The sequence below is a fragment of the Gadus macrocephalus genome, chromosome 20, assembly GCF_031168955.1.
Source record: "Gadus macrocephalus chromosome 20, ASM3116895v1".
Classification (NCBI taxonomy): Eukaryota; Metazoa; Chordata; class Actinopteri; order Gadiformes; family Gadidae; genus Gadus; species Gadus macrocephalus.
In genome coordinates, this window is record NC_082401.1 from 20,496,698 (window position 1) to 20,511,377 (window position 14,680).

Here is a 14,680-nt window from a genome sequence, read left to right on the forward strand (position 1 = left end):
GTTTCCTATAGATAGTATTAATGGTATTTTGTATTTTGCATTGACCACTAGCAAGTAGCATTCCATTAACTTTATTCTAGAGTCAATGTGGGGTCAGTGTCAGTCTGGGCTCTTTAGTAAAGCATAACTGACACAAAATCCATGCTCTATCATTAGAGCCCGGAGCCACGCCTGTTTGTAAAATTAAAAAAAGAATACAAATCTCAAGTGATCTTTTTCCTTAATAATCATGTGTTTGTATTAGTTGATCAACCCTACAACACTGTTGGGGTTCTATGGATTGTCCAAATGACTGCTGAAGTGTTCTGTTGGGCTACATTGATGCTGCTTCATTAACTTTTGCTGTATAAGGAATTGCAGACCTTTTATCAATGTCTGATATTAGTACTAAAAACATTGAATAGCAGCGTGTCATGTGGTTTTCTACCGCTTCTACCGCGTCTCAAGGTGGTAACTAAAAAGTTCAGTCACTTGGTCCGATATAGTCTGGGAACATGCAGTATCGCTAAATTATCAAGTAGGATTAAGCCAAGGATTTTATTATACAAAACAGTAAATGAGGTTTACAGAATTTTTTCTAATAAATCTAAGCAGATAAATAACGAGCCGGATTATCTAAGGGTGTGTTTATTGTCTCTCTCTCTCTCTGTCTATTTTTAATTACACATCACGGCTTTTGAAAGTGAGGTAAATGTTTCAAAAGAAAGAACTTCAAAGAAATTAATTATGTGCAAATGCACATGAATAAATAAATATCAATGTTTGAGCAGACCCAAAAGAGCCTAATATATCAGTATGAGGAGAATTTAAAGACTTTTTTTCTGTTTCCAAAAGCGTTGTAGCCCAAACACCAGAGCTCATTGCATCCAATATGTTTAATAGCTATGCGTCAGCTATTATGCACACGCTAGGTTGCAGGAATAGTCCTATCAGAAAGTGCATCAGGAAAATGTTCTGTGTTATTAGCAAGCGGTACAATGCAAGGCTAGTGCATTTTCTGAATGGGTGCCTGCTTTATGGAGAGACATTACATGACCTTGGGGCCTTGGAGAACACAGAGTGGCTATTTAAGTCGCCATAGCTGCTGGTTATTGTGTTGTCGCTGATTTATATGATGCATTCAGAATCGGTCCAGGTATGATATACTGTCGGTTGGTGTACTAGGACAGACTCCTATGCAGTCTCATGCTAATGCTGCTGCTGACACATACTCACAAATTGTAGGTGATATATATTTTGACTCTTGTGGCTCTACAACATGTGGCACATATATTTAAACATGGTATGAACAATAAATAAAGCTTGGATGGTTCAGCTCTCAGGCCTTCTAGGCCCAACTGGCCTCTGGTGAGATCTTGTGTTTTATTTTGGCCTTATGCAAAGACTTTTCCAGTTTTGATTTTGCTTTATCAAGACTTTTGGGTGTTGGAGATTTTATTTCATTTTCATTTTATGGACCAGTGGATCCTAACCTTATTTCAGTACATAGTCTTTAAAAACGTTAAGTCATAAGACAGAAATTATGCCTAATAATCATCAACCACCTTCTCTTAGGTGTGTGAATGATTAACACCAGACAGAATCCTATGGGAGCAATGTCGCCGCACACTAGAGATTAAAGGGAATTGTGCAAAGTAACTGCAGTCTACGCCTCAGTTAAATCACTTTTTTTATGCCTTATAATCATCGTTTTACAATTCCAATTCAACATAATTCTCCTACATGTCATATCTCAGTATGCTAATTTTTCCCTATCATTTACCCCTGGGTATGAAACAATTATGTACTTTATACTATATACTCTATAAACTATTATTCAACTATACTATACTTTGTTGTTTGTCGTTCAGGATTTCCCACACAAATAACACACACACAAACACACAACCGCACACAAGCAAACAACCTTGTATTAAATGGAAAACAAGCATGCACAAGCACATCTCACATTTAACCATAGCAATGTGTTTGTGTGTGTGTGTGTGTGTGTGTGTGTGTGTATTTGTGTGTGTGTGTGTGTGTGTGTTTGCTTGCCTACTGCCCTGACACCATGTTACTGGAGGTTTAAATGGAAGAGATCTAACACCCTGTAGGTGTCGGAACAGATTCCCCCCCCCCATCCCTTAGGTATTTAAGTCACGGCTGTAAGATTAACACTGTGCTATCGTATAATTCCACCAGCACAACTCATGCTTCACAGCTTAAGTCTCCAACTAACGCCTTTTGAACCTGTCGCTAGACTTTTAAATTCTCGACTTGAATGAAATATAAACCCTGATTTTGGGGAGGGCCCTGGTGTTGCGGCTCAGCGTCTCTGTAGTGTATGCACTCTGATGTTTGGAAGGGGCCACGCATTGGGATTAGATAAACGGGCGGGAGGCCCCCGCTGGTGTCCTGCAGTTTGCAGCGGGCGTCCACTCATCTCCTGCCCTTTCCCTCCCCTTCCCCCAGCAGGGGGTCCAACCCAGGGCTGTCACTCCCATACAGTGTGTGCAAATCGATTCAAAAAAACCTCCAGCCATATTCTCTTTCATTTTCCCCTTTCCTTTTTTCCTTCTGACACCGAGCGCAACGAGCGGATGCCTAAATGTTAATTGGCCGAATAATTTGCCTGGGGGACTGTTAACTTAAACGAGCTAAAGGCACAAGACCATCCGGGATACACAGCCCCTTCTTTTTGCTTTTGCATTTATTTCATTTCTATTGTTTTTGGCTGAACCCAGGAGTGAGTGTGGAGAGGTCTGGGCCAGCGGCCGACAACAATGCGGGGGGATTGGCTTCAGGGACTCTGTCTGGGAGCAATTCCAGTCAGAAGCTGTTGCCCGTCAAAGTAATGCATGCACCGCTGAGGACGCTCAAGTGGATGCAGGGAGGAGACCCCCACTCGGTTCTTACCTGCCAGTTCCCCCCGGGAGAGAGACATTGAGACACAGAGAGAAAGAGTTATAGGGTCAGTGACAGTGTGCACAATGCACACCAGATGCTCGCATTGAGGCAGGGGGGATGGCCTGAACTCAGGAGAGAAAAGCTGTCCCAAACACATCCTGGGGAGCTCGGGGAGATGTGACGCAGACACTGCTAATGAGGCAGGGAGACGGTGGTGTTGCCGACTGACAAGATGGAGAAAGGGCAAGAGAGGAGCTAAAGAGCAAGGAATTGCATCGGGTGCCAGCCATGGCGGGTGTCAAGTCTCCGGCTGTTTAGGCCAATCAGATTTAATCAAGGCAACTATCAAGAGGCCTTCCTGCCAGAGGAATCTGCCAGCCTTCACAACAACGCTTTCAAGAATCGTTAGATATAGAGAAGCACAATCTCACACACATCTTTTACTACAATAAAGAGGTGTGGAAGGAATGCATATTAGTACCATCCAGGATCAAATTTCACTACTGATGTTAATTGTCCATGGCTGCTGTTGACCTGTGAAAGTGCAATGTACCGGTTAATTAAGGAATTTGCCCCAAGATACAGACGCTAGTGTGGACTAGATAACGTGTACTATAGACAACGCAGCCCATTCTCACAAGGTTCCCCCTCTTCTTCATGTTTACAACTGAAATGTTGAAATGCATCCTTGACAGATTCCTTCTTCTCTGGATATCTTTAGCACGGTTGTGAATCCCTCATCAACACCTTTGAGATCACTTATGAGACATGCTATAATAGTGTTTAACCGGCTGGGCAAACGGTCTCCTAATTCTTTGCTTCCAGTAAGTGTAAATATGATTAGACCTACTGGTTTCCTGCCATCACAGTATTGCGTTGGCTTTGTCTCTGCCCGAAAAACATTTATCATTGCTTGTCCAGTTGCCTACTACGTGTAAATTGGTTAGCCCACCCCCAGTGCTAAAATTGCACTGCTTGTAATTTCAAGGAACCTGGGGTTTCTATTTGCAGTGTATTGAACAAAAACATATATTGAAACAAAAACCTCCTGCATAAAAGATGTGGGGGTTGCTGAATGTACTAAAGGTGGGTTCTGCGAGTGAAGTGCTGCATGTTGCTTTGGTAACCACACTGAATGGGTCTACTTCTATTTTATAATCGCATTTTGATTGTGTTCTGTCAATGGTGAGTACTTCCAATTATTTTAATACTTGACAGGTTTGTGTGTTTTTCAATGACCTCTTGCCACCATATTTGGTCATTTCAGATGTTCTCTCCTATGGCGGCCCCTTACTGTGGAAGTTACGAAGTCCATTCATGAACTTTCCGGGCAGGTGACGCGGCTAAACTGTAATGTAATCATTGAGGCAAGTCCTCTGATTGAAGTGCAAAACAAATCTTCTTTTTTTGATTGTGTCTTTTTCTACCGAGCAGGGAGGGAGGGGGGGGGGGGGGACGACGACGACGACACAAGAACAATCATCTCAACAACTCAAGTCCATAATTCAGCTCCCATCATGGATAGAAAGAAAAGTAACGATCATGCAATCTTCACAGTGGAGACGTGGACCTGTACCGACCCGTAATTGCCCCCCATGTACACACTCGGTGTGCTCTGTATCTAATTGCATCTATGACCGTGGGGAATTGAAAGCTACCTCTTGAAACTACTTTTAAGCCGGCAGCGAGACACTCAGGGATGCCATCGGGGGGATAAACTATCCCGACTGCAAATTACCTTTTGAAAATGAATTGAGTGCAGATGTTTCCGAAACCCCCTTGCTGGGTCTAATGCAGATGTGAAGCCATCACATGCCGGTTAATGCATATGTCTTGCGGAGACGGAGCGTTGTTTAAAATGACGATAGTAGTTGTGCAGTCAAGGGTAAGGAAAATTGTATAGTGTAGATAAGGTACTGTTTCAACATTGGTCTTCTCTTGTCTATGTGTGTGTGGTGTGTAGCGTAGTAGCCCTGGAGAATGGAGTCGAGCACACAGTTTTCACGAGTCAATCACTTTTGTTTGCGGTGGGTGTACGTCGCATATTGCTGAAATGGAGGTGTGATGGAGTGAGTGATGACATGGGGTTGGGCTCTGTGTTTGCTGGCAAAGAGGAACTGGTAAAAACAACACATGCATTCTCTGGTTGAGTGTGTTGCATTGAAGCGTCAGCTGTGACCATCTGCTTGAGGCTCATGCGGAAGAGGCTAACATGTAGTTCCTCTAACGACCTCTAGGTGGTTGGCGAAGGTGGTGGCCACCGTTCTAAGACATCAGGAAGAAAAATCCTTTCAGGCTTGTATTACAAAGCCAATCATTTACTTCTGTATATGGAGTCTATATAAAGACCATCTTCATATTATGAAAGATGGTGGGCAATTATATTTCAATAAAAAGTTATTAATGATTAAATATGTTTTTCCCATAGACTATTGGCGGCCGATCACGTCACACCCTCGTATCCCAAAATACTGATCCCTTTAGCTGCTGGTGGCCAAAAACATAATTCAGTAACTTCATTGAAGGTAAATCTATAGCCCAAAACGGTTGTGTGAAAACCAAACATAAGATGTCAAAAATGTTTTTAGCCTAATTTACAGCCTAACCCTAACCCTATTCTGCTATTCATTGGGAGTGGGGGTGATAGGCTTATGCATTAAGCTGTTCTGTCTTAGAACATTGAACATGTCATTAGATGACGCAGACTCCATTTCAGACACACAATCCTAGATGACGTTATTGGATTCACAGTTTGGTGAGGCAAAGGTTATTCTATGAGTGCGTACTTCACAATGTCCAGTGAGTCAGGCTCATATTTAAATACAATAGCACAGGATTCAACCCAAAACAATACTGGCTCGGCCAAAGTGTTTTTCACCCTCCACATTAGCTACCAGGGATTGCCCATCGCTTTATGTTTTCCAAACATTTAGAGAGCAGATCTGAACAAGAGCAGACCTATGCTCTGGTCAAGAGGTTGTTTTGGATGTGGCATATATTACTAAAAGTGGATGTTCTAGCAACTCCAGTTGTGTGGGAGTGATTTTAATTTAAAACGGTATGTTTCTGTACATTGTCAGCATTTTTACTAACTCAAATGGACTCTCGCTTGAAGAAAATGTTGGACTAGGCAGAATTTAGGAACCCTAGCTATACATTTTGAAAGCGTATGGATGTGTCATACATAACATATGTTTGTTAATTTATGTTGAACTGTTCGATTGAAAAGTATACACACATCTCTGTTGTACTCATAGCTTAATCATTTCCATCTTCATCAACATATGCATATAGTGTTGAATATTGGCAGAACGCTCTCGGAGTCCTCGGAATTCAAGTTTTGACTCGTATTCCGATAAATTGCAGTCTAAGTGATATGATATACAAATTGTTCATGAACTGAGCATCATCTAAGCCTTCACTGATAGATATGTGTGTGTATGTGTGTGGGTGTGTGTGTGTGTGTGTGTGTGTGTGTGTGTGTGTGTGTGTGTGTGTGTGTGGGTGTGTTATCTATAGAACACATGCACAAGGGTGGGGAGAGACACAGAGAAAACCAAAGATGGACTTTCACATAAAAAAGAATACCAATGCATACGCCGCATATGGACGGCTACTATAGGCCTACTTGACTGCGGGGGGAAATTCTGTGACGAAATGGAATGCAGTGTGCAGCGATGTGTGGGAGCTTTCACTGTTGGGTTATGAACCTCCAGGGGCTGTGATAATCCGCCGCACCCCGGCCCCACGAAGACAATGAGCTGAGGCGTTCATGGCCAGTACATCTTGATAGGCTTGAAGGGACTGCCCGGGAAAGCGGCAAATGAACGCCCTTGTCTTTCTTGTACTGTAGCAACAAGCCGTGCGTTGTAAGAAAGACCCACTAAAGACATGTTGTCATCCGTTTGTGTCGCACGACGTAATCAGATCGCGTGATGCAGACGTGTCTGGCAGCAGGGGGCTCTTGTACTTGTTAATGATCGACTCTTGTTTGGATCCTGTGTGTGTTCGGCACACACAGTTCGGTCCTGATTCGGATGGGACTGACTGACATCGCATTGGCGGCTCCGGTCGTTCATAGCCAAAGTCAAATACACAATAATGCATCAGTAAAATGGTGCAAAGGAGTTTTATCCTATGCTACCACACCAGATGAAATCCAGATTAGACCATACAGTACTGTAAAACACCTGACCGCAACGTCTTATGATACCATACTACTGTACCATTGCATTTTGAATATAATTAACACACAATAAAGAAAGGTGAAGAAAAACATTAAATATGTATAATGTTTTCAAACCAGTTTTTGTCTGAAGAGGTAGTATGGACAGAAACATTCCTCTTGGTTTGGGCCTCTGGCTCTGTGTACAATAGCTACGGCTCAAAGGGAGGGACAGTCCACCAGGAATTCAAGTGAAACCTTGCAGTAGAAGTTGTGAAGCCATTGAACATGGCAACCTCAAATGGATTGCCCTATGGGCTTTTTCTGACATCACTCTGAATATATTAATGCGTTGAATTTAGAAAAGGGGACTAGAGACAAACAAAACAAACCTAAAATAACGGGAAAGCGGGAAAGAAGAAAAACAACTTCTGGTCTTTTATCAGAAAGGGGAGGTGATGTTTGTTGATTTCCTATCAACTCTAAAATGACTCTTTTCCAGCATTGGCAGATTAAAGTGACTTCTATCTGCTTGGCAGAGCCATGTCCCTTCTTGCTATTCTCATTCTGTTTGCTGATGGTCATTTGAAGAGCTCTTGTTTTTGCATAAACAATTTCAAAACCCTATAAGGACAGACCCTCCAGATAACATCCAGCTGGGCCGCGGCAATCAAATGAGAGAGACTATGGCAGAGCCTGCTGATAATTTCCAATTTAAAATCCATCGTTGATCTTCAATGTGAACCGTGGTTGATGCCTGTTTCCAATGGGTAACCCTTTTCCTGTGATTATATAGATGTCCACAGAAGCCCAACATTAGACATGGATCATGTTGAGATTTGTGCCATTCCGATGTGATCCATTTCCCATTATCTGGTTGTTGTTGTTGTTGTTGTTACGCATTTCATTTTCTGAGGCATCACTATACACAGTTTAGTTGAACAGGGGAGCGCAAAGTGGTACATCTGCAGGAGCGAGGTGTGTTGAGTTGAGAACACGTCCAAATAGCTCTGATCTAACCCGTCCGTTTCCTTGTTGCATTTGATCCCCCAGATAACTGCGATGGCCCACTGGTGTCCACGTTGCCCGACGCCTCTTTCCACAGCTCTTCCCAGTCCTCTGTGGGTAATGCGCCCCAGTTTGCAAAGCTGAACAGGCGAGAGGGTGAGTAACAAAGGGTGGGTGGCGGTTGGTGTGTGATGTGTCTCCTGTTTCCACACTCTTTTCATCCGGTATAAAGGGGTAAAATAATTCCATTTGTGAGGTCAATCAGACACAAATTGTTTGTCCGTTGTATCGAAAAGGAAATGTATTGTTTCACAAAGTAAGTTTTATCGAAAACAATGCAAAGTCTGCTTTCAGGCTTTGTTGCTGCATAACATTTGCACTTGGTAGATAGTTGAAAGACAAAGACAGTGTGATTGTACTTTTTGTTTGGTGCTTTTCCAACGAATCGGCACAGTACACAGTACATCATCCATAATTGCAAAGTACAATTATGGATGATGGACTATTGTGTGTGCCTGTCTATTACGCACACAGAACTCAATCTGTTTAAAAAAATAACGCAATTGGTATTTGCCAATAACAATTACTTTTATACAGCTATCCACATATTTCCCTTCCTGAATCTATAAGTAAGTGATAAGTAATTCATTTCTAATCTTTAAATATATTCAATAAACCCATTCATTGATTCAAGTCATCATCAAATAGTTTTGTGCTTTGACTAATCCGCGGATTGGATTTCATTGAAGTTGGCTGGTGTAAAATGTTATTTATAGGAGAAAAAAATATCAAATATGTTAATAAAAAAGCGTGAGAGCCATTTGGATTGGAGAAAAGGAACAAAGCATGCCACCCAGCCAAGTCCATTACCAAAGCTAATGTGTACCTTAATCTAAACAGCAAAAGTCACATTGTGTTTGTGCGCTAATTTTGACAGCTCCGGCAGTAATTCAAGGACAGAGGCGAGGTCAATGCCTGCTCTGGCTCTCAGCAAGTCATCAGTAGCAACAACACACAGCCCCTGACAGCCCCTCAGAAGGAGAAAATGTATACTCTGGGTTACAGTGTGTGACATGCTGTCACGATAGGAGTTATAGAACAAGCACATTGTAGATACAGCAGACAAAGCCCGTATTTTAAGGCACGCGATGGTGTGCACACCGTGGATACAGCAACCAGACAACCGTCTGGCTGTTAAACTGATAAACTGGAACCGTGTCCCACATAGATCATGGCTTCTCGTGAATTTCCAAGGAATGGCAAAACTCTTTGTCCTTCAAAAGCTCCACCACGGCCACCACCACCACCACCTTGAGCATGTGTAGTTGCTCTCCCGAATGACTCATAAATACTAAATAAGCCAAATGGATTTCAGAATATTAACAGCTATCTATATGAAGGCCGAATGGCACTCTTGTCCGTCGAGTGTCATTCTAAAATGGAAGATGGATCCCCAAACTAAGTAAACACCTGTGTGACTTCTTGGAAGTAAAACTATTCGATTCCTCTCAGCTGGCCTGCTTTTCTGCACCAATGCCAGAATAAGAGCAACAGATCACGGACAAAAATACCTAGAGATCTTTGAAGTCACGAGACTCCGGGAGAAAATGCCCCAGTAATACAAAGATTAGCCCTTAAAGGCGGCTGATCCCAGAGATGCAATAATTCATCTTCTGTGAAAACAGTGGCTGAAAAAAAAATCTAGGTTAGGGAAAAATGGCCATCCCCCTTGGAACACGGCCAACCCTGTATGCAGCCAAAGAAGAGAATAGACTCTGGGCATGGTTTATGATGCAAGAAAACCCCTGCATGTTTAACAGGAACATCATATGCTAGTCAGGTCCACCCCTCCTGTTTCATGGACACGTTTTCCTCCGCCCGGACCTCAACCTTCACCACAGCGACAGGAAGGCTTGTGGAGAAAGGGGTGGGGTTATTGAGTGGTCGGTTGGTAAACGCTGCATCCTCCGTGACCGAGACTCCGGCTTGATATTCCGCACTCATCTGCTCCCATGCTGGTGTCCCCCCCCACCCAACCGCCACCTCCCCAGCTCCCCATAGCCGCTGAGTAATGAACCTCCCTGGCTGAGTTGACCTGTTTCTTCAACCTGATAGCGGAGGAGACCCCCAGGGACAACACATCTTCATGAAACTCACGATGCCTCCCGTTATCCAACACACACTTTAATCACGACCCTGAATTTCCACCACATCATAACGGACCTGGCAGGCACCAGAGGACAAGCCAAGACTGCGTGTCAGTGTCGGAGACTTAATAAAAAACACACAAAATAAAAAAAACTCTGCCGGACATAAATGTGGGAAAGAATTATTATTTTAACTACCGCCTTAAACCCGTGATTTGCAGTGGTCACCAACTGCCCCATTCTCCAAATTAAACCCATCATCTTTGACCACATCGTTGTGTTGATAATTGATCTGGTGTAACTCTTACACCGTCGTATTTTTCGGCTATCACCCGTTTTATTTGTTCAAATAAGTTTTCCTTTTTAAATTGTATTCACACCATCTTCGGATGATGTTTAAACGTTTTATTTTGGGAACAACATATGTAGCTTTCATGTCTCCATCAATTATGCACTGTGTGACATTCTCATCATCTTGAGAAAACAGGATAGCTGACTATAATCACACACCTAAATGACAAAATGCGTAATAGGAATTAATAGCAAGCTGTGTGTTTCACGATTCAATTAAAATAAGTCTCAGTAATCTACAAAGCCATACCTCCTAAGTCTTGTAAAACAATAGGATCAGGTCAGAATGAGCAAATAACATTTGTACACATTGTTGGCACAACAAACATAATTGGCTTGTTAGCTAGAAAAGATATAAGCAAATATCTTCGCATACATAACTCACATACATGGTTTAAATGTTCATTTACTTTATCTGTTAACAGGATATCTACATGTAATCACGCCCTGAAAGGGGATGAAACATTTATATTAGTTTCCTTATGAAATGCCAGTGCATAATTTTTTCCGAAACATGACGGAAATCATAATTAATCCATTTTCTCCCATCTTCCACTATCTAGTTACCGTGGTCATATCAATAACCTACATCCCTCCCGAGGGAGGCCTGGGACGCATTTCCCGTAATTTGCCATGTAATTGATTTGGGAAAAATTACTAATTGATGCCATCAAATAAATAACTTGTTTAACCAGCAAAAAATGTGTAGCTAGCCTTAAAACCTTTATCTCACGTCAATTGTTCCTTGCTGTTGCGATCAAGACACTTTAAAAACACTTTTGTGTGTGTGTGATATGACCCCTGGTATGTTATTAAATCCTCCTATGACGTGAATAAATAGCTACTATTGATCCAGCTGAGTGGCTAGTTGAAAGTCCATTATCAAGTGTGATTTGCACTATGAGCAAACATTCAATCAATGCATTCAAAACAATAACAACCTTGTATTTTTTCTACTGTCAGACATGCTATCTATCCGTACGCAAGCGTGCGTTGGTCATCTCAAAAGATTACACAATAGCTTAAATTCCCTACAATGGTTTTAATCCACATTCCTAGATGGCACAAAAACACAGTGTCATTCAATATCAACAGGAGGAAAAAACCTCAGGAGTCACTAGAAATCCAAATGTAAAGAAAAGAACACAGTTTGTTTTGGCACGGAAATAATGAATAAATGCGTGGGCATTCTGCGTCAATGTGTTTGACTGTATGTGTTCATTGCATTCCAATCTGTCGGACTGACTTTTCCATAGTGCGAACGGAGGATATTTAAAACGGCATCAAGAATAAAATAACAAGAACACCATTTTGAATGCAGAAACGTTTAGAACTCTTGTTTCACTTAGACAGGATTGCAGTTGAAATATGTTTATAACCATTCCTCAATCTCAAATAGAAAGGTCAATTTCCCAATTTCTATTTAGCTCTGTTTCTCTGAAGATAAAGTTTGAAAGCAGTGCAATAAATCAATGGATCATGGCCGAGGTGTCCAATGGGTTTACCACGGCTGGGGCTGTGATTGGAGAAGGAATAGACGCTATAGAGTAACCTACAAAATTACTTTTCACTGTCAGTGTCTCTTCCACAGAGGGCTACAAATGCGGGCCTCCGCAAAGAGGTTTTCTGAACTAGTCCACAGTAACTGTTAATTTTGCCAGTTCAGACACAAGGGCTTGCCAATATTTGTCTTTAATTTATCGATTTAATAATCCACAATAGACAGCATAAATTCAAGTCTAGTAAAATTTCCCATTGACACTCGGGGAGGAGAAACAAATATTGGGACTCTCTATTCCTCATTTTTATGTTGTGTGTTTGTGTTTTGTTTGTCAGTGGCGATGCATAAACGGTTCTTTCATCTCTGGCAGATCAACACGCTACACTGAGAACATCACAACACCACATGCAGCGTTGCACTGATCCATATTCATCTGCTCTCTGCTCGCCATTCATCTCTCTCTCTCTCTCTCTCTCTCTCTCTCCCCCTCTCTCTCTCTCTCTCTCTCTCTCTTTCTCTCTCTCTCTCTCTCTCTCTCTCTCTCTCTCCCTCTCCCTCTCCCTCTCTCTCTCTCTCTCTCTCTCTCTCACACACACACAGACACACATGCACAGTCACAAACACACACACACACACACACACATGTATACACACATGCACAAACACACACACACACACACATTTACAAATCTACATAGACAAGCACACACACACACACACACACACACACACACACACACACACACACACACACACACACACACACACACACACACATACACATCCTACCCACACATGCTGACACACTGACACTTACAATATTTCAGGTACGCACAAACACACACACACACACACACACACACACACACACACACACACACACACACACACACACACACACACACACACACACACACACACACACACACACACACACATATGATCAAGCCGACCCATATATGCAGGTAAAACGGCGTGGCCGTCTACCATCTGTTCAAGGTCAAGCTCCCAGCCATATGTATATGTTCATGTCGGCTTGACGCGGGCGAACTCAGCCCATCTCCGTGAACCCCACCCTCCCATAATGAAGATGCCGTCGTCGTTGTTTCGTTTGTGTCTGGGTTCCGATAGGGGGGGGAGGCTGGTCTCCGATGCCGACAGAGAAGGAACCCTGGTTCCAGCTGGACCTCAGGGACAGGATGGAGGTGACGGCGGTGGCCACACAGGGGCGCCACGACAGCTCGGACTGGGTCAGCAGCTACATGCTCCTCTACAGCGACACAGGCCGGGCCTGGAAGCAGTACCGGCAGGAGGACGGCGTCGGGGTGAGTCCTGCCTCAGTGCGGAGGAGCTTCGATCGCTCAGTGCTGCTAGGCGCTACTACTGCTGCTGCAGTCTTTTTGGGTCAATAAAGATGGGTTTCTCTCGAGGTGCAGTGCAGACGAAGAGCAAGCATAGCGAGAGGTGTGTACAGTCTTTGGAGAACATGGGAAAATCACGTCCCAAGAGATGTAATGTTCTCCAAACAAGTGCATTGCTTTCTTCAATTTAGGTAAAACAAACAGAAAGAAAGGATGGACATAAATAAATAAATATGTGCTTTGCTATTGATGGGAGATTGACCTGAAGACAAAGAAGGAAAGTCTATTGGGTGGCATCAAGAATCAATATTAGATATTCACATTGATCATTGTATGATTTTATCTTTATATTTCTGCCATGGAAAAATACAAAATTACAGCTATCCATGCACACCTATATGACTAGGGTGGAAAAAGAACGCTACATTGTGACGTATTGCATTATAGCCAACATCAGAATCATAACCGAAAGCCTTTCAGACTTTCTAAGCTATGCTCCGGTTATGAAACCGGTATCAATTGAAGAAAATGTTCTTCCTTCCTTTATTTTTTTTACCTTGTTTGATTGAAAGTGAACAAATCCTAGTGCCTCAAACCTATCTTTGATAACACTTCACATCGAGACTGCCGACATCCACTGCACCCTCTCTTCCACAATAGCGGCATGTCACTGTACTGCGTCCACCATTCTTATCTTGCCACTGGCTTGTCACTCAGTGGCAGTTAAACTTTGAATACTCTCAGTACAAAGTGCGGCACTCTATTACTGTCTTTCTACTTCGCTCAGATGCCTTGAGCATCCGTCACGTTCAAGGACGTTGTGTTGCCATGCTGCCCAGATAACCTGCTTCTCTCGATTTGTATTTTGCGTTTGCATGTTGGTTTTAAGCTTTCTTTAGAGAGCAGTGTTTTTAAAATGTGATTCAAGCCATTTTCTGGGAATAGATATGCATACAGTTATATTTACATATACACAAATACCTACATACAAATGTACAAATCTATACACACACTACATACATACACACATACATGTAAAATGGTGCATTTCTAAATATGAAATATGATCCATGTTAACTAAAAGTCAAACATAGAAAGCTATTACACAGCTGACATATGGCCATGGTGGAATTGCATAAGATACTGGACAAATCTTGGTCTTGGTGCCAAGAAAGACCAAGTATCTTTATTAATGTCATTTAAAACTCCTCTGGAGATTTCCCCTGTCCTTCATCAGAAGCGGGGAATGCTATTCTGATTC

General features: G+C 42.5%; 1 protein-coding gene across 1 annotated transcript in view; it reads left to right on the top strand.

The window, feature by feature from the left end:
* LOC132448218 (contactin-associated protein-like 5) overlaps positions 1-14,680 on the top strand; it is a 73,153-nt gene that overhangs the window by 11,510 nt on the left and 46,963 nt on the right. The window contains exons 2-3 of the mRNA XM_060039334.1: positions 8,105-8,215; positions 13,190-13,383. Coding sequence (XP_059895317.1) covers positions 8,105-8,215; positions 13,190-13,383 — 305 coding nt within the window. The remainder of the gene's footprint in view (positions 1-8,104; positions 8,216-13,189; positions 13,384-14,680) is intronic.